Genomic DNA, 22,124 nt, shown 5'->3' with positions numbered 1-22,124 from the left:
CCTAGAATTCAGGACCTGTGACAAGGTACTGGTGGAAGTAAAGCTGAGGATGGGTTTATGACTCATGCTTGGGTAGTTCAGTCAGTAAAGCACATGCCTGTAAAAGGCAAAGGTCCCTAGTTCTAGCCTTGGTCTGGCACACAGTTTTAATTTGCCAGGATGTTCCATATCAGCACATGCTCCACTGACCTAATGCTTTTTAGAAATGACTGTTAATCAGACACCAAAATACTCAATTTTACGCTGTATGTTATTGCAATGTTGATAAGGGCCTCCCTGTTCCTACTTTTAGTGAGAAAGTCAATGTTAATCTCCACAGACTCTGAAATCAGTTTTATAATCAATGATAAAATCCCCTACTGTTGTAAAAAATATTTATTTTGGAAAGCACAACCCATTTCAGGACTTGTGTCCCATCTTCAGGTGCTTCTGAAAAATTATAAATCAATAATAGTACTTATCCACAATGCTGATGTAAGAAAAGCTAAAGAGAACCAACAGAAATTCTTAGAAAAAAAAACCTGTACAAAAATTAAAATGTGAGTCCATAAAGGATGCATAACCGAGATTAAAACCGGTTAAAGTATGTTAAAATAGTGCACCCCTAGTAAATGGCATGAAACAGAATATCCTCTGCCAGAAAGCCTCTCGCAGAGGAGAACCTACATAAAAGGACAAAGGTCCCCAATTAAAAAAGAGAAACCACCATTAAATGGAATCAAATCTAAAGTATTAACAGCCTAACATCCAAAATCCTCACTACAAAACTTGTAGTGGTCGGGGCTTAATGGCACACCACACCTGGATCTGCATGAAGGTAGATAGGTGGTCTTTCAAAAGTGAAACTTAAAAAAAAGGGTGTTACATAGATTGTGCACCTGCAGGCATGTATGAAAACACAATGTAAACCTCTGAGTAAAGTGTGTAACTCAGCAATGCACCATATGCACCCATCTGACCTGTACCATGCACAACTCAAAGCTTAAATGGCAGTGGGAGTGGCCATGTACCCATAATGTGAGTGAGTTGACTGCTCATGCCATCAGATGGTCACAATTTTAATTAATGTGACCACCACCAACAGGTTAAGAAACCATAAACTAACATCTGCTGCTGTGAAAGTAGTTTCTCTCATGTACCAGTGAAGCACTAATTACAGAATACCTCATTTGCACATGAATTCATCACAAACTAACCAGCAGGATCAAACCAAACTGTTGTTGTTGTTGTTGTTGTGGTCTTCAGTCCTGAGACTGGTTTGATGCAGCTCTCCATGCTACTCTATCCTGTGCAAGCTTCTTCATCTCCCAATACGTACTGCAGCCTACATCCTTCTGAATCTGTTTAGTGTATTCACCTCTTGGTCTCCCTCTACGATTTTTACCCTCCACTCTGCCCTCCGATACTAAATTGGTGATACCTTGATGCCTCAGAACATGTCCTACCAACCGATCCCTTCTTCTTGTCAAGTTATGCCACAAACTCCTCTTCTCCCCAATTCCATTCAATACCTCCTCATTTGTTATGTGATCTACCCATCTAATCTTCAGCATTCTTCTGTAGCACCACATTTTGAAAGCTTCTATTTTCTTCTTGTCCAAACTATTTATCATCTATGTTTCACTTCCATACATGGCTACACTCCATACAAATACTTTCAGAAACGACTTCCTGACACTTAAATCTATACTCGATGTTAACAAATTTCTCTTCTTCAGAAACGCTTTCCTTGCCATTGCCAGTCTACTTTTTATATCCTTTCTACTTCGACCATCATCAGTTATTTTGCTCCCCAAGTAGCAAAACTCCTTTACTACTTTAAGTGTCTCATTTCCTAATCTAATTCCCTCAGCATCACCTGACTTAATTTGACTACATTCCATTATCCTCATTTTGCTTTTGTTGTTGTTCATCTTATATCCTCCTTTCAACACACTGTCCATTCCGTTCAACTGCTCTTCCAAGTCCTTTGCTGTCTCTGACAGAATTACAATGTCATCGGTGCACCTTAAAGTTTTTATATCTTCTCCATGGATTTTAATACCTACTCCAAATTTTTCTTTTGTTTCCTTTACTGATTGCTCAATATACAGATTGAATAACATCAGGGAGAGGCTACAACCCTGTCTCACTCCCTTCCCAACCACTGCTTCCCTTTCATGTCCCTCGACTCTTATAACTGCCATCTGGTTTCTGTACAGATTGTAGATAGCCTTTTGCTCCCTGTAGTTTACCCCTGCCACCTTCAGAATTTGAAAGAGAGTATTCCAGTCAACATTGTCAAAAGCTTTCTCCAAGTCTACAAATGCTAGAAATATAGGTTTTCCTTTTCTTAATCTAGCTTCTAAGATAAGTCGTAGGGTCAGTATTGCCTCACTTGTTCCCATATTTCTACGGAATCCAAACTGATCATCCCCGAGGTCAGCTTCTACCAGTTTTTCCATTCGTCTGTACAGAATTCGCATTAGTATTTTGCAGCCATGACTTATTAAACTGATAGTTCGGTAATTTTCTCATCTGTCATGCCTCCTTTCTTTGGGATTGGAATTATTATATTCTTCTTGAAGTCTGAGGGTATTTCGCCTGTCTCATACATTTCTCACCAGATGGTAGAGTTTTGTCAGGACTGGCTCTCCTAAGGCTGTCAGTAGTTCTAATGGATTGTTGTCTACTCCTGGGGTCTTGTTTCGACTCAGGTCTTTCAGTGCTCTGTCAAATTCTTCACCCAGTATCGTATCTCCCATTTCATCTTCATCTACATCCTCTTCCCTTTCTATAACATTGCCCTCAAGTACATCACCCTTATATAGTCCCTCTATATACTCCTTCCACCTTTCTACTTTCCCTTCTTTGCTTAGAACTGGGTTTCCATCTGAACTCTTGATATTCATACAAGTGGTTCTCTTTTCTTCAAAGGTCTCTTTAATTTTCCTGTAGGCAGTATCTATCTTACCCCTAGTGAGATAAGCCTCTACATCCTTTCATTTGTCCTCTAGCCATCCCTGCTTAGCCATTTTGCACTTCCTGTCGATCTCATTTTTGAGACGTTTGTATTCGTTTTGCCTGCTTCATTTACTGCGTTTTTATATTTTCTCCTTTCATTAATTAAATTCAGTATTTCTTCTGTCACCCAAGGATTTCTATTAGCCCTCGTCTTTTTACCTACTTGACCCTCTGTTACCTTCACTACTTCATCCCTCAAAGCTACCCATTCTTCTTCTACTGTATTTCTTTCCCCCATTCTTGTCAATTGTTCCCTTATGCTCTTCCTAAAAACTCTGTACAACCTCTGGTTTAGTCATTTTATCCAGGTCCCATCCCCTTAAATTCCCACCTTTTTGCAGTTTCTTCAGTTTTAATCTACAGCTCATAACCAATAGATTGTGGTCAGAGTCCACATATGCTCCTGGAAATGTCTTACAATTTAAAACCTGGTTCCTAAAATAATCTATCTGAAACCTGTCAGTATCTCCAGGCATCTTCCACATATACAACCTCCTTTTATGATTCTTGAACCAAGTGTTAGCTATGATTAAGTTGTGCTCTGTGCAAAATTCTACCAGGCAGCTTCCTCTTTCATTTCTTCCTCCCAATCCATATTCACCTACTACGTTTCCTTCTCTTCCTTTTCCTACTATCGAATTCCAGTCACCCATGACTATTAAATTTTCGTCTCCTTTCGCTATCTGAATAATTTATTTTATCTCATCATACATTTCTTCAGTTTCTTCATCATCTGCAGAGCTAGTTGGCATATAGACTTGTACTACTGTCATGGGCGTGGGCTTCGTGTCTATCTTGGCCACAATAATGCGTTCATTATGTTGTTTGTAGTAGCTTACCCGAACTCCTACTTTTTTATTCATTATTAAACCTACTCCTGCATTACCCCTATTTGATTTTGTATTTATAACCCTGTATTCACCTGACCAAAAGTCTTGTTCCTCCTGCCACCGAATTTCGCTAATTCCCACTGTATCTAACTTTAACCTATCCATTTCCCTTTTTAAATTTTCTAATCTTCCTGCCTGATTAAGGGATCTGACATTCCACGCTCCGATCCGTAGAATGCCAGTTTTCTTTCTCCTGATAACGTCGTCCTCCTGAATAGTCCCCGCGCGGAGATCCTAATGGGGGACTATTTTACCTCCGAAATATTTTATCCAAGAGAACGCCATCAACATTTATCCATACAGTAAAGCTGCATGCCCTCGGGAAAAATTACGGCTGTAGTTTCCCCTTGCTTTCAGCCGTTCACAGTATCAGTACAGCAAGGCCGTTTTGGTTAGTGTTACAAGGCCAGATTAGTCAAACATCCAGACTTTTCCCCTGCAACTACTGAATAGGCTGCTGCCCCTCTTCAGGAAACATACGTTTGTCTGACCTCTCAACAGATACCACTCCGTTGTGGTTGCACCTACAGTACGCCTATCTGTATCACTGAGGCACGCAAGCCTCCCCACCAACGGCAAGGTCTGTGGTTCATGACTTAATTCCTGTAATGTCACTCAAGAATTCATATAGCATGCTTAGAGAGCATAGTCCCACATTGTTACTAATTTGTACCTCTAAACACTATGGAACAATTAATGCAAATAAAAAGAAATCTATAAAATATTTAGTCCACCAGCAGTTATATGAGAAGGAGCTACGCTAGAGCAATATTGATCACTTTAAGAATAGCCATTACAATAAAAAGCACAATGAAAGATTTTTAAGGTACATTGGTCACAGTGCACTGACAACATCAATAAAATTTAAAATTGAACCAAAATAATAATAATCACTAATAATAATCAAAGCAATGAAAAACATAGTAACCCTCAAGAAGGGTGCCCATAAACATGCTGTAATCCAAAGGCTCAAAACCAATGCAACTGACTGAACATCTAGCATGCAGAACCAAGAGCACAGTGCAGTGTGAAGGCCAGGTCAGAGTTGGTCAACGTCAGCATAAGAACTGATGCGTCTGGACTATCACTGCTGGCAAGTAAACACCTGTATTAGCTGTTATGCTCATCTATGCTCCAAGCACTTCATCAGCAATAGCTTGCCACACTACTCTGCAGCAAGACCCACACCAGCTCATCTGTGTCCACCTCAATATCCGCTTGCAGGGATACTAATTCCCTTCCCTCTGAAAAGCCCATATAGAGCCAAACATTGCCATGTTCCTGCCACAACCTCTGTTGCAAAACTATAGAGGAAGCGAGATTCCATGGCAACAGGTCTATCAATGAAGTAGGCAACACCAACGCAGCAGACTCTGCTGGAATGGTGAAAAATTGCAGAGGCATAATGGCTGGTTTGCCAGCATCAGTGGGTATGAGGATACATACTAGGGTGAGCAGAGAAAGGAAGGAACTGACTTCAAGACCTTATTCTCCACATCAGGAGTCAGGGGAGTGATCGCCATGGCACCCTATCCCATGGGCTGACTGTAGGACAGAAGAGGCATTGTGGGTGGTAACAGGTGTGCACGTGGTGTCGCAGGTCCAAAGATTACAGACATAACTGATTCAAATGATGGGTCAGATGCTCCTGACTGACAACATCCACCATAAACAAATGCTGACTTTTGTGGCGCACCACTACACCCAGCAGCCAATCCCACTGCTGTGATGGCCCACGGTATGCAACTCACATGAAGAAGATGTATTAAAGGCTGCCACATCACACAAAGCCAGATCCCCATGGTTACTTGTGTCAGAGAGGTACCTTAATTACATTAGAATCAGGATTCAGACACTCTCTTATAAAAGAAGTTAAATTAACAGAAGAGCCTCACTTAATGTTCAAGAATACACAGAAAAGTGCCTATATCATCAGCATATTAGATGACTGAGTAATAAGACAAAGAGCTTCTTGTCTGTTTAGACAATTTAGAGAGCTCTGAAAAGATAGACATCCTACACTTAAATGAGCACCACATAACCAGACAGTATATCATCTTACTCATGTATAACTAATATGGGAAGGAAAGGAGTTGTTACATATATTAAGGCAGAACACAAGTTCAAGAACATTCAGACAAGCAGATTTAGTAGTGAACAGCACATAGATGTGTGTGCTTGTGGATTAATACTGCAAAAATGGGTACACAGGTCTCCACTGGGAAATTTTGTACTCTCTATGAGAGATTTGGATTTGTAGCGACGTCATGCGTCTGCCGAAACAGATGTCAGTTAATCAGCTGATCGGCCGGCGCATGTCAACAGAGTTGGTGCACTGACCGCCAGGAGCTACGCTATGATATGCTTTCTCCTTGCTGCAGTGTGCGCTCCATCAACTTAATAATTTGCTTTGATTTTTGGGCTCCATGAATTTAACAATTTGCTTTGATGTTTTAGTATTCTTGTTACTGTTACTTCTTCCTCAATTATTTACCAAAAAACTGGTAATATTTGTGGCACTGGAAATGTTTTGTAATGTTTTTCCTGCTGTTATGTGAGCATCTTCTTGCTCAAATAAAGTGTTGGACAGAATTATACGTCATGCGTATCTTATTCTCACTGCAAACAAGAACACGATAGCAAGATCACAAGTACAACACTCCCAGCTTGTGACAGTCGTGATCACGATATGATTGCAGCTAGAGAGAGAATAAACCAGCAGCACAAATGGCTAGCAGTGAACATGAAGAATTGGAAACTGCTACGGGGATGGATCTGTCAACCATATCAAGACTGGCTGTGTGGCTACTGCCATTTTGGCCCCACAACCCAGTGTTATGGTTTACACAGGTAGAAGTGAGTTTCCTCTGCGCCGGAGTGACCACTGACTCCACTAAGCTCGCACTGGTGGTCAGTCAGCTGGACTTTGCTACACAGCTGAGTTTCAAGATATTATAACTTCACCTCCAAATACAGAATCATATGCGAAGTTAAAGACTGAATTAATTTGAAGAGTGTCGGCTTTGCAGGAAGAATGAGTGTGGCAGGTAGTCACACAAGAGGATGTCGATGACAGAAAACCATCACAATACCTTCGTCATTTAAGAAGAAAGGTTGACATGCGCACAGTGCCCAATACATTACTACACACATTGTGGAGCAGCGATCTGCTGGCAAAGGTGAAGGCCATTACAGCATCACAAACGGACGTTGCTAGATGCCAATGCGGACCTGGTGGATCGAATTCAAGACACCATCATACCATCCTCCTGCCCTGAAATTACGACAGGATGTAATAGCAACTTGGTGGTAACACATGAGGATTACAACAGTCTCGTGAGCAAGATTGATGTGCTGAGTAAGCAGATGGGTGAAATACTCTCCGACAGGTACGCTAGAGGATGATTCTGCAGAAGATCTAGAAGTCGTTCCTCAGCGAACTTCGCTGTGGCCGAAGATTCAACCCGAGCAGATGTGTGTTGGTACCACAGGAAATTCGGAGAGCAGGCACACAAGTGTACTTTGCCGTGTACCTTTCTCAGTTGTAAGTGGCAGGCAGAAGTAACTGCTCCAGACTGTTGGTTGCCGTCCTTGTGTCTCTTTACAGCAGATCGCAAGACAGGGTGCAAGTTTTTGGTGTATATGGGTTCTGACTTAAGTATTTTGCCATGGACCCAGTTACAGCTCATTTTGCCTTTTCCGCGGCTCATAATTCAACCATCGCGACATATGGAATGCACCACATCAAGTTGGACCTGGGATTACATCGTGCCTTGAAGTGGAATTTCACTGTGGCAGATGTAACTGAGCCTATAATTGGAGCAGATTTCTTACCGCATTATCGACTGCTGCCAGAGATTGCCAACACCCCCCTAATAGACAATGTCATGGGACTATCTGCCGATGGATTCTGATGTAGCTTGGCAGTAGACAATGCCAAACTGATCCAGTTGGAGAGAAATGAGCATACAATACTTCTAGAGCTGTTCCCGGCTATCACAAGGCCTCCTCGGGCCCCAAAAAAGGTGTCACAACACTGTACATTATATCAATACTACCGCAGGCCCTCCGATTTCGTGTAGACCCAGGCGTCTTCCTCCTGACCGATTCGCTGTTGCCAAGGAGGAATTTAATATAATGTTGAAGGAAGCCCTCATCTGCCCATCTAGTGGGCCTTGGTCATCACCCGTCCATTTAGAGCCAAAAAAGAACGGTGTATGGCATCCTTGTGGTGATTACTGAGCCTTGAATGCTAGGACAATACCGGATCAGTACCCTGTTCCTCTCTTGAAAAATTATAATTACGCATTAAATGGAAAAAGATGTTTAGCATATTAGATTGCACAAAGGCTTATGCACTGATTCCTGTTGCCGAAAGAGACATTCTGAAAATGGCCATTATAAGGCCGTTTGGTCTGTTCGAAAGCCTGTTTATGACATTCGGATTGAGAAATGCTGCCCAGACATGGCAAAGATTTATAGATTCCATTTTGCAAGGCTTGCAGTATTGTTTTGCATATTTTGATGATACACTTATCTTTTCAGCAACCCCAGAAGGACACAAACAGGACCTGCTTGAGGTATTTAAACGCCTTGATGAATACAGAGTAGTGTTGAACACCTCAAAGTGTGTTTTTCGCCAGACAGAGGCACCTTTTTAGGCCACCAGATTTCTTCAAAGGGATCACTGCCACTAACAGAGAAAGTAGAGGCTATATTGAATATTCCATAGCCAGAAACTACTAAAGAACTGTGATGATTCTTGGGAGTCCTTAATTTTTACCAACATCACCTACCTCATGCGGCAGAACTCCAATAGGCTCTTACTGCAGCTTTAGCCGGTCCCAAGGTTAAACACCAAATGCCAGTATTGTGGACAGAGCCGATGAAAAATGCATTCAAAGTGGCCAAGAAAAGTATAGCAGATGCAGCCCTTATTCAACATCCAGCTTTGGAAGCACCTCTCGTGCTGGTAGTAGACACTATCCAGATGGCAGTCAGTGCTGTCTTGCAACAGTATGTACATGGAGTCTGGCAGCCTCTCGCATTCTTTTCACAAAAGCTATCTCCTGCGCAGCAACAATGGAGCACATACAACCGTGAATTGTTGGCGGTTTATGAGTCCATTAAATATTTCCGTACACAATTGGAAGCTAGAGTTTTTGTCCTTTTTACAGACCATAAACCCCTCACCTGTGCCTTTCAGCAAAATATGGACAAATGTTCTTCGAGACAATATAATCAACTGGAGTTCATCGCACAATTCACTACTGATGTATGGCATATATCGGGAATTGACAATGTTATTGCTGACTGTCTATCCTGGGTGAGCAGTATCATGAAGACTAGATTTCGCACAGCTAGCCGAAGCACAGGAGTCTGACCTGTAACTTCGAGATTGTTTACAAGATGCCACGTCTGGCCTTCAACTTCAGCCAGTCGACATTCCAGCTACAAACGCAAAGTTATATTGTGTTGTTTCAACAGGGAAAACTTGTCTGTTTGTTCCTATGGTGCTATGCAAGCAGGCCTTCGAAAGTCTACATAATTTGTATCTCTCAGTGTAAAGGTAATAATTAGACTAATAGCTAGCCATTTTGTGTGACCTGGAATATAAAAAGTGTGTCGCATATGGGATCGTGCATGCGTACAGTGCCATCACAGCAAGATTTCTCGCCATGTCTGTGTGCCAGTGGGCAAATTTCCAGACACAACAGCATGGTTTGCTCATATTCATATTGATGTTGTAGGTCTGCTGCCCCCTTCAGAAGGACAACATTATCTACTCACAGTAATAGACCAGTTCACATGCTGGCCAGAAGCCATTCCGGTAGATAACATTTCTACCAAGATGCTAGTCACTGCATTAGTGCCACACTGGATAGCCCAGTTTGGTTGTCCACTTCTTATAACCACAGACAGAGGGCAGCAGTTTGAATCTGACCTATTTGCCCAACTAAGTAAATTTTGCAGCACATTGCATCACACAACAACAAGTTACCATCCTGCTAGTAACGGTATGATTGAATGCTGGCACTGATTGCTTAAAGCGGACTTAATGTGCCATGAACCACAATGGACCTCTGCCTCACCACTGGCTTTGCTTGGCCTACATAACATGTATAAACCGGATCTAGAAGCCTCACAGGCACAACTGGTGTGGTGTCACTGCCAGACACCACACTTGCTAGGTGGTAGCCTTTTAAATCGGCCGCGGTCCATTAGTATACGCCGGACCCGCGTGTCGCCACTGTCAGTGATAGCAGACGGAGCGCCACCACACGGCAGGTCTAGAGAGACGTACTAGCACTCGCCCCAGTTGTACAGCCGACTTTGCTAGCGATGTTACACTGACGAAGACTCTCTCATTTGCCGAGAAGATAGTTAGCATAGCCTTCAGCTAAGTCAATTGCTACGACCTAGCAAGGCGCCGTATTCAATTGATATTTATTATATGAAGCATGTATCATCAAGAGCGATGTTATACAATTATGGATTAAAGTTAAGTATTCCAGAAGCTACGTACTTTTCTTTATAGCATTCATTATGTATCCTGTTTCAGACCTCACGCCAGCCTGCGTGAGTTTAAGCGCATGCCTTTCGGCTTCCTCTCATTGTGTCTAGGCTGTCTTGTCTCGACACAACAACTGGTATATGGAGAAGTCCTATGGCTTCCCGGGGAGTTTGTGGACCCACATGCAAGTTCGCTGGACGATGTTAGTGCACCAGTATTTGTCACCCACCTCAGAGACAGGCTGATGCAGATCTGACCACAACAAACATGATGCCATGGTACATCGCAAACATTCATACCCCGAGAGTTACGATCCTGTTGACATGTAATTCTGCGAGTAGAGGGTGTCAAACCGCCACTCACACCGCCATATACTGGTTCGCATCATATTGTCATTAAGGGTGACTAAACATTTGATATCATCATCAATGGACAAGATGAATATTGTTTCCATTGATAGAGTGAAACCCTACTAGACTCTTCACATTCACATCTGCAATGCAATCAGGTGAAACCTCCACCCGCCACCCGGCAACCTCCACCAGCACCATCACAAGCTCTACTTGAACGGCAAACGCGTTCCAGATGATGGGTACACTTCCCGGAACACCTCAGGGATGTCACTTCTGGCATCATCCAAGGATGCTTTCCTGAAGGGGGCTGGTGTAGTAACATTGGGCATCTGCCGAAACAGATGTCAGTTAATCAGCTGCTCGGTCAGCGCATGTCAACAGGGTTCGCACACTGACCACCAGGAGCGATGTGAGACGCTTTCTCCTTGCCTCAGTGCACGTTCCCTGAAACTTAATTTGCTCTGACTTTTAGGCTCCATGAATTTAATAATTTGCTTTGACTTTTTAGTATTCTTGTTACTGTTACTGTTTCCTCACTTAGTTACCAAAAAACTTGTAATATTCGTGCCACTGGAAATGTTTCATAATGTTTTTCCTGGTGTTATGTGAACAACAAATAACTTCTTGTATAAATAAAGTGTTGGACATAATTATATGTCGTGTGTATCTTATTCTCGTTGCGAACAAGAACACAATAGCAAGATCGCAAGTACAACAGTCCCAGCTTGCGACAGATTTCCTAGTACGCTGTCATACAAAAGCAAACAGCTATAATCTGTGATGAATCCAATGTAGATTTTCTGTAGGAAGCTTATAGAAAAAAGATCTAGAAACCTCATCTGGACCCTACAATTTCAAGATAAAGAGAGTACAACCCTAACTGATAATGTTTTCTTCGATGAAACTCAGAGCATGAAAATAACTGTATACCCAGAAACAAATGCTCTCTCTGATCATGATGCATAGTTAGCTAGGATAAATAAGACAGTGTCTTGCAGTACTAATACTCCTCACTAGAAATTAGAATAATTAGCAACTCCAGAACAAATGTTTTTAAGAACTATGAAAAGGAGATGGCTTGGGCTGAAATTTATAATGAACAAATACTGAAATAAAATTTAATCTGTTCCATGATAAATTTGTATCATTATTTGAAAATAGCTTTCTACATAAGCTAATAAGAAATGACATTAAACAGCCATGTAAAAAACCACAGATTACTAGAGGGATTAAAGTATCTTGTGAAAGGAAAAGGGAAATGTACCTGTTGGCAAGAACAAGTAGAGATCTTGCAGTAGTTGCACATTACAGAAACTACTCAGAATTACAGAGATAAGTTATTAAAAAAAAAAAAGTAACTTGCATGGTATGACAGAAATCAGTAATTCTGACAACAGTCTTAAGGCTATGTGGAATATAGCGAAACAAGAGAATGAACAACCAGACAAAGAACAGGATAACATTACTGCTGAATTAAATGGAAGTGCTTTAAATGATGACTCACAAGCAGCAAATGTATTTAATAATCACTCCACAAATATAGCAGAAAATATAGGGACAAACAGTTCAAGACAAAAATCACAGCAGTTTGTTGAAAAAGCAACTCTCATCAAATTCAGTTATATAAATGTGAGGACCTCCTCATATGGATCAACTTGGGTTGTTTTGGGGAAGGAGACCAGACAGCGAGGTCATCGGTCTCATCGGATTAGGGAAGGAAGTCGGCCGTGCCCTTTCAAAGGAACCATCCCGGCATTTGCCTGGAGTGATTTAGGGAAATCACGGAAAACCTAAATCAGGATGGCCGGACGCAGGATTGAACCGTCGTCCTCCCGAATGCGAGTCCAGTGTCTAACCACTGCGCCACCTCACTCGGTATGGATCAACTGGAATGAAAAGTACATCTAATCTATCACCAAATTAAGAAAATTAAACATTCACTCAAAAATAAAAGCTCATATGGATTTGATAGTGTTTCCAACAGAACACTAAAGATTTGCTCTCGTATAATACGTAATGCATCTCCAATTCAGGGTATTTTCCAGAGAGATTGAAATGTGCCATCATTAAACCCCTCTATAAGAAAGTTAATAAGAGAGATGTCAATAACTTCTGATCTGTTTCACTACTGACAGAATTTTCCAAAATCTTTGAGAAATTAAATGTTCAGTATATTGGATTTACAAATTAAGTTGTGTTTTGAATATGTATTCACTTGTTCCTCAACATCATGATCTATCATGCAAATCATCAGTGGAACATTTAACTAACTAACTAACCCAAGTTGCAACAAACCAACTTATAATGTGGCTTGGGCTGTTGCAAAGGTTTTGCTGGATTGCACCCATTAACTGATGTCAACCAGTATGTAGGCTAGTTGGAAAACTAGACAGTGCATTATGATGAGGGATGTCTACACATGTAATTTCATGTCATGGCTGGTAGTGATCAAGGGAACTCTGATGTATGACAGTACATCACAGATATCCAGCATTCTCATGCATTACCTCTCTTCTGATAGTATTGTGGTGTCTTTTTCAACAGGACAATGCTAGTCCACAAATGGCATGTATCTCTATGAAATATCTGCATGGCGCTGAAGTACTCTTATGGCTGGCAATATCCCAGATCTGTCCCTGACAGAACACGTGGGAGTCCAGCTCGGATATCAACTCTGTTCCAGTGACATTATCAAGGATATTGAGGACCACTTGCAACTGTTATGGGCCATCTTGCCTCATGAGAGGATACAAAGGCTTTATCGCACCCTGTCAGCCAAATCAGTGTATGCATCCAGGCCAGAGAGGGTGCATCATCATATTATTAAGTAGGCTCAGACAGCTAAGTTCTTATGAATTGATTTTGTAATCAATGAAATAACATCACATGCACTCCCAATGCAGTAAGTTTCATTTCCTTTCCTCCTCCTTTCCCATGGGGTACTTCAGTTTTTTGTAAGGCAGTATAATTTTGATCCTAAAGGTCTGGGACATACAGTATTTTTAAGCTGTTTTTTATGAGATAAATTTATTGACTTTTACCTGTATATCTTCTTCAACGCATACTGATTTCTAGTACATCCTTCAAACTCCAAACCCATTACCTCATTCCTCATACATGTAATTAATTTTATCCTAACCCAGAACTACTGCTCCTCTGAAGGGAAGGTATACAAACAAATCTGCGGCACTGCCAAGGGCATCCATTACACCCACCTATGCCAATTTGCTTATGAGACATCTAACAGAGACCTTCCTAGCTCCCAAAATGCCAAACCCCTAGGCTGGTTCAGGTTCATTGTATATATTTTCATGATATAGACTCATGCCCAAGACAACCTATCTTCACTCCTTCACAACCTGAGCACCTTCTCTCCCATCTGTTTCACCTGGTCCTCCTCAACCCAATATGCCACCTACCTAGACATTGACCTCCTCCTCTCTGATGGTTCTATCCACACCTCTGTCCACATTAAACCCACTAACCACCAACAGTACCTGCATTTTGGCAGTTGTCATCTTTATCACACCCAAAATCTGTCCCATACACCCTGACCACCCAGATCTGCAGTGATAAGAACTCCTTTGCGCAGTATGCTGAGGGTCTCACCAAGGCCTTCACAGACGGGCACAATCCCCCAAACCTAATCCACAAACAGATCTCCTGTGCTATTTCCCCCTCACACCTCAAATCCTCCCACCCCCCTCAAGAACCAGTCACAAACGAGTGTCCTCTTTGCCACCCAATACAACCCTAGATTTTAACAACAGAACCACATCCCTTTGCCTAGACTTTGGTCGCCTATCATCATGGCCTGAAATGTGGGACATACTTCCTGAGATAATTCCCACTCCTAAAGTGGTGTTCCATGCCCACCCAACCTACATAATACCCCAGCCCATCCCTGTGCCATACCAATAACAAACCCTTGCCACGTGCAAGACCTGCCCGATCCATCTGCCCAGTACCTCCTGTTCCACTCCTGTTGCAAGTTTATCCTACTGCATCAGGAGCCAGACCACCCGTGAAAGCAGCCTTGTCATATACCAGCTCTGCTGCAATCATTGCACAGCTCATTATATTGGTATGACCACCAACTAACTGTTCACCAGGATGAACAGCCACCACCAGTCTGTGGTCAAGAGCAAAGTAGACCACCCTATGGTTCAATATGCAGCCAAACCACTTGATTTCAACGGCTGCTTCATTTCCCCGAGGCTTCTATCCTCCCCTCCACCATGAGCTTTTATGAACTGCACAGATTAGAGTTATCCTTATTCCACGTTCTCTGCTCCCATAACTATCCCACCCTCAATCTACAGTAACATGTTGTCTCACACACTCCACTCAACAGTTACCACCCTCTCTGTCCAATCACCTGCTCCCCATTCTCATCTCCCACCTGTTTGTTTGCTGCCCTCTGCCAACACAGCCGCCCATCTTTCCCCACTCTCATCTTCTTTTTCACTCTGATTTCCCCATCTCCCTGTCCCCCAAGCTGCTGACACTGCACCTGTTCACAGTCTAGTCCCTGTACACTCTGCCAGACAGTGCTCCTCCCCCCCCCCCCCCCCTCCCACCCATATGCTGTTATCCCTTCTCCTTCCCTGTCCCATCCAGCCAGATTACTGCTTCCATTCCACATCACATGGCAGTTGCATTCTGGCCCAGGCTGTTGGATTGGTGGTCCAAGTGTGCATGAGATGTGCTTGCTCATGCCAGCTTGCTTGTGTGAATGAATGGTGTGTGTGTGTGTGTGTGTGTGTGTGTGTGTGTGTTTTTCTCTTTTTCTGACAAAGACTGTGGCCAAAAGCTTTGTGTAAGTGTCTTTTAATTGTGCCTGTCAGCACCTTAACATGTCACCTTTATAGTACCTATCTATCTTTTCTTACATTTTAGAAATGGAAATTATTTTATCTGTTATACAGTTATTACTATTATAAAAGTCAGTTTTCAGCATTCTTCTGTTCTTTTCAGGAACTCAGTGTGTCTCAGGCTGCATATGAATCAGAATGGTATCATTGTTCAGAAAGCGTGAAACGCACTTTACAGATCATTGTGCTTCGAGCCAGGCAGCCTGAGCAGATTACAGTTGGAAAAATAGCTGGACTTAACCTTGACACTTTTAGTGATGTAAGTAAAGTGATTCATGTTACAATACATAGTAAAGAATCCTGTTTCAGCTGACTAGGTCACATGTACACCTAAGATGCAGTATAGTGAGGGAGATATGTCTGACAACACTGGCCTTTTTCCTGCAGCTTCACCCGTGTATGCGTTTGACACTTATATTGAACACCCCCCCCCCCCCCCCCTCCTCTGTCAACCTCTTCCTCCATCCCTGTCTGTCTGTCAACCTCATCCTCCCACCTCTACCTGTTATTTCCTCCTCACCATTCTCTCTGTCTCTTCATACCCTTCTCCCCCTCTCTTTGTCCATTTCTTCCACCTCCTCTCTCTGACCATATCTCCTCTCCCACCCTCCATCTGACTGTACCCTTCCCTGCCCCCCCCCCCCCCCTCTGTTTCCATCTCTGCCTCCCTCTCTTCCTTCTTCACCTGCCCATTACCCTCTACACCTTCCAACTGCCTCATGCTTCCCCCTCCTTCCCTCTCTCTGCCCATTACCTCTTCCCCCTTGATCTGCCCATCCTCTCCTGTATCCATCTGTACAAGTCCTCGGGCATGCTCATCAGAACCTGCAGATCCTGAAATACAGTTAAGGAAAGCAGGCCAATACCATTCCCAAAACATGCCTGTCATACAGGGCAGGGCTGCACATTAGGGGCTTGAAAAATCATTTATTTGCCTCTGATGTTCAGGCTGTCATGGAAAGCACGTCAATAAAGCAGGCCGATACTACTACAACACAACATGTCTGCCATGCAGGACACCCTATATGCCAGGGGCTGGAGAAAAAACAATTTTGCCTGTACCTCCTCCCTACTGGAGCTGATAGGTTATAAACCTCACAGTCTTAATACTCGTGAGGTATGCTGCTTCTGTGTCAAATTTGGCTGAAATTGATCCAGGAAATTTGGGAGGCGTAGACAGACACACACACACACACACACACACACACACACACACACACACACACACACACACACACGATTTTCCTATTGGAATCATAATTAGTAGACAGAGTTCTCAAATTGTTAAACACTTTGGCTTTTTAAATTTACCAGTTATCAAAGGAGGCAATTTTTCAGACCTATCAGTGATGACCATAAGTAAAGCAGTTATTCTCTGGTTTCTCAGTTTCCCACCATCCCATTTCTCACCTTTAAAACAAAAGATCTTACTTGGTAATAAGTTATAAAAAAGAACAGTGTTGTCAACATTACAAATATTTTTTGGATCAAAATCTTTAAGGATATTTGCAGTTCTTTTTTCTATTGTTTCACAGTTCTGCTTTCAACACTTACAATTTCATTATGCAGTTGGTTGTAAACAATGTTATGAGAAGCTTTACATTATCGATCTAACCATTCGGTGCAGTGTAGTTGGTGATACCCACTTTTGCAGAAAACTGAAGTGCCTTTTCTCTCAGTATGTTGTCATCAAGTAGAAGCTCCGACACTCTTGTGCTAGCAAACCACTCTGCAATGAGTTTATCCCAACTATCATATGCTGATGGCTGAATGCATTTTCACATTTTGCCATGGAATGAGACTGTTTCGCATTGGTTTGATGGTGGGCTGATTTCTACAATTGTGTTCAAGGTGAAAGCAGAATGTCCTAGGTCTTTTGCTAACTGAATTTGTGATCTGACACATGAATCTCCACATTGTAGAATCATAAGTTTTTCTTCGAGAGAACTACATTTCCTGTCTTTTCTAGTCATTTTACTTGTAGGCACTGATTCAAGTTAATAAAGAATGTGACTTTTACACTAGTGCTTGTTTGTTTATTATTACCAGTATGGTACTATTTTTTCAGGATCTTTGTTAGCATTACAGTTCATTTTTCTGTTTTTAGTCATGGCAACTTAAAAGATCTTATGGTAATGAATCTATCAGGACCTTCATTCTCCTCACTGTGTTGTGTTACAACACATTTAATTTAATTTCACAATCATTTAAACAGATAAACATCACTTTTAAATTGTTTTTACTTTCACGTGAAATACGCGCACACACACACACACACACACACACACACACACACACACACACACACACACGCGTGCGCGCCCTCTGTAACATGATAACTATTTCCACTCTCTTTCCCACTCACGACATTCCTGAACCAAGTGAGCTCCTTGTCAGCAACAAGCTGTGGATTTCATGACTATTGTTCTTTGTTTATGAAGACTGCCAACATTAGTGTTTTAACAAATATTGTGTTAAAAGTTTTATTTACTGTAATTTTGTAATGATTATCAATAATACATCTCATATTAGAACATGAATATCATTTTAATGTGGTTTCATGAAAGACTTTTGCTTCCATGTTTTATTTACGTTACTAGACATGATCGGAAAAAAGAAACAAACTTGTGTTTGTGTGTGTTAGCACTCAGCCACTGCCTTTGTGATACTCACAATATGTAAATAAAATACAGAAGCAAAAGCCTTTTATAAAATAATAATATAAAGATTTTCATGTTCTAATTGAGACTCATATTGGTAATTATTATAAAATTACAGCAAATAAAATTCGTGACACAGTATTGAATAAAATGCTTAAGTTGGCAGTCTTTGTAAACAAAGAACAATAGCCATTAAATCTACAGCTTGTTGCCGACATGGAGGTCACTCAGTTCAGGAACATCCAGGGTGAGGAAGAGGATGGAAATTGTAATCATGTTATGGTACATCTTGAGGGGGAATGGTTTACATCTGATATGGTCATACCAACCTAATACCGTGTGCCTGGTATGGAGTAACATATTTCATGTGGAAGTAACAATGATTTGTGAAAGCCCATTATAGAGATGGCACTCTTCAAAAGCAATGTTTATTTGTATAAAAAAACTTTGAAATTAAATTAAAGCTCTAGTAATGCAAACCAATGAGCAGAAGGAAGGTTGCTACTAGAGTCACTATCGTCAGATTGTGATTATGATTAAGGCAGTGACTCAGCATACTTTCCCACTCTTCCAAACACTGCAAACCTATAACACAGACAGCTGTGACCCAACATGCCAACAATGAAAATCTTGCTTACCACATTAATGCTACATTTGGTGATCAATAACTCTGCATAAAGTCTGCGTTTTCTGCTTTGATCTAAAGCTGACATTGAGCAGGAACACAATGCACTTTTTGTAGAAATCTATATGAAAGTCAATGTTAAAGATTGTGATAATATCAAAGAAAACTTAAAATATGGGAAATGTTATGACATGGAATCCTTTATGACAGGAAAGTGCTGTACAGGAGAATAGGACTTCTGTTGGAACGAACAGAAATTAATGTAAGAAATGTAAAAAATGTAAAATGCAGGAACATAAAAAACGAGGTTTTCCTGTATATAACAGATATACCTATGGATGATTCCACCTCATTCTCATACACAGCAACATTTGTTTTCAAATAACAATCATTCAACATTTAATAGTTAACTGGTATTGCAAATGTGCTTTCAAGAGGCATGCTGAGCTTATAGGTAGTTACTGTCAGTACATATAGAATTGGAAACTACTAAATTGTTGTTTATGTTGACTTCAGTCTACAGACTGGTTTGCCAAATCTCTCCACGCTAGTTTATCCTGTGCAAGTTTCTTCATAGCTATTGCAACCTTCATCCACTTGTATTAGCTTACTATCATCAAGCATTGGGCTCCTACAATTTTTGCTCTCCACACTTTCCTCCATTATCAAGTTTGATTTCTCAGTAAGTGCTGTAGCAACTAATCCATTCTTGATGTCAGGTTTGCGATAAATTTCTTTTTTATACAGTTTAAGCAAGTATCTCCTCATTAGCAATCTGGTCTATCCATCTGATACTCAGCTTCTATTTGTAGTGCTACATACAAAATTCGCGCACTCGGACTTCGCAGCGCAACTCCTCACAACGATAAAAAAATGTCTCTCACAAAATTTTGGCCAGCGAGAACATGTGACAGTAAAAGGACGTCAAAGAGTGACAATCTGGCAACAATGTAACCACATGTAGGCTAACTATCTTTGTTGTCATATAAGAGTTGTGTTTTTCTTTTTTACCAGTTTCGAAATGTTAAAGATGATAGCACAATACAGTAACACAACATCTACTTGTCATTTATATTACATGTAATATGAGTGCTAAGATGTTGTACATTAGCAACCAGTGACAATAATAAAGTCCATATTAATGACCGCATGACCCTCACAACAGAATACGTTGTCCTCAGAACAACAGATGCTCAAAGTGACCTCCCTCCATGTCCAAACATTGTGCAACTCGCTGGATCATACAGCTCTGGTCCCTTCATGCCAAAGATGCATCCACAGTAACAAGACCAGCATGAACACACCATACCAATTCTTCCCCATTCATAGGTGGAGTAGAGTACAAGTGCTCATTCAGGTGTCCCCACAGGAAGAAACCCAGGGGATTTAGGTCACGTGAATGTGGTGGTCATACAACTCGATCTCCATGTCTGAGCCATTTCCCTGGAAATGTTCTGTCCAAATACTGTCACACATTAATTCCATAAAGTGGAGGTGCACCATCATGTTGGAACCATATCCTCTGCCGAACATGCACTGTAACATCTTCTAGTGCATCCGACAGATAGTTTGAGACTAATGCATGATACCTTCACGCAGTCAACCAATCAGGCAACATGTAGGGGTCCAAACACCTATCACCCAATATTCCAGGCCAGATGTTGATATCAAATCGAACATGATATCCACGGTCGCGGGTGACATGCAGGTTAACCTCACACCAATGGTGGGCATTGTGCATATTGAAGACACCACAACGGGTGAATGCTGCTTCATCTGACCATATTATGGTGTTCACGAAGTCATCGTTGGCTCCCTGTTGTTGTTGGAACCATTCACAGAATTGCATCCGCTGATGGCGATCTGCAGGAGGCACGTGTTGCGGGAAAAAATAGTGATAGAGGTGCAGCCCATGCTTGTGCAGCACGTTAACGACTGTGCATTGTGAGACACGAAGTTGTCTTGCTATGCTACATGTACTTCACTGAGTTTCTTGGTGCATGACTTCCAGAATAGCTTCCTCAGTAGCTGGCATATGGTGAGTCCATGGACAACCTCTGTCGCGATGGTGGAAGGCGAAAACCGGACACCTGAAGGTGCAGCTCCAGACGACGAAACACATTTTTATCTGGATGGCATTGACGAGGATGTTGTTGTTGTTGTTGTGGTCTTCAGTCCTGAGACTGGTTTGATGCAGCTCTCCATGCTACTCTATCCTGTGCAAGCTTCTTCATCCCCCAGTACTTACTGCAACCTATGTCCTTCTGAATCTGCTTAGTGTATTCATCTCTTGGTCTCCCTCTATGATTTTTACCCTCCACACTGCCCTCCAATGCTAAATTTGTGATCCCTTGATGCCTCAGAACATGTCCTACCAACCGGTCCCTTCTTCTTGTCAAGTTGTGCCACAAACTCCTCCTCTCCTCTTGACAAGGATATCTAGCAGCATATTCACGAGTGGCAACACCAGCCTGGTTATCAGATGCACCAAGGGCCAGAAGCATACTCACAAATTCCTCGTTTGTGTATGCCATACGTCTGCCACACTGGTTTAGAGGTTTACAATGAGAAAATTCGATAGGTGTATGCATGTACGTTGCAATCTATCATGGCGCGTTACTTCGCTCGCTACTAGTCCCTGTCTTGTGGACAGAGCATATAGTATAAACACGCCATCAGTCCTGCGCGTCATTCCCTCTAACGGCATTATCCCTCTGACAGATATTGTTCTGTATGATTCATCCTGACAGTGCTAATTTTTAAATGTTCAATTTCGAATTACATTGCTTACCTAATGGTAACAGATGCGATGTTTCCACAATCCCATCAATAGAATAATAATAATAATAATAATAATAAAGTATACACAACATTTATTACCAGATACCCAGAACTAAAATTTTTAACAGTACAACAGCTAGCTGATCAGATCTGTGTAATAATCAAAAATAACAGGATACCCCAGGCAGAATTAGAAAACATCAAACAACAAATACAACAAATACTGGAACAAAATAATGTGCAATCAGAAGAACAAGAAAATACAGTAATGGACTCAAACATCCCATAGCAAACAAACAAAGAACAACACGCATCAATTAAACAATCAGAGGAAAACGAAATCTTAAGACAGCCACCAGAACAAGCAGAAATAGAACACGAAGTGACACACATGTTAGATATAGAAGAAAAATTTCAATTGACA

The 22,124-nt window shown here is 41.6% G+C and overlaps 1 protein-coding gene across 1 annotated transcript in view; it reads left to right on the top strand.

Annotated features, from left to right (window-relative positions):
• Window positions 1–22,124, top strand: part of LOC124622264 (odorant receptor 67c-like) — a 109,903-nt gene that overhangs the window by 11,437 nt on the left and 76,342 nt on the right. Inside the window, exon 3 of the mRNA XM_047147926.1 lies at window positions 15,738–15,893. Within this exon, the coding sequence (XP_047003882.1) occupies window positions 15,738–15,893 (156 nt within the window). The remainder of the gene's footprint in view (window positions 1–15,737; window positions 15,894–22,124) is intronic.

Source organism: Schistocerca americana, chromosome 7 (genome assembly GCF_021461395.2).
Source record: "Schistocerca americana isolate TAMUIC-IGC-003095 chromosome 7, iqSchAmer2.1, whole genome shotgun sequence".
NCBI lineage: Eukaryota > Metazoa > Arthropoda > Insecta > Orthoptera > Acrididae > Schistocerca > Schistocerca americana.
Note: the sequence above shows the minus strand (reverse complement) of the source record. Positions and strands in the feature narration are given on the sequence as shown.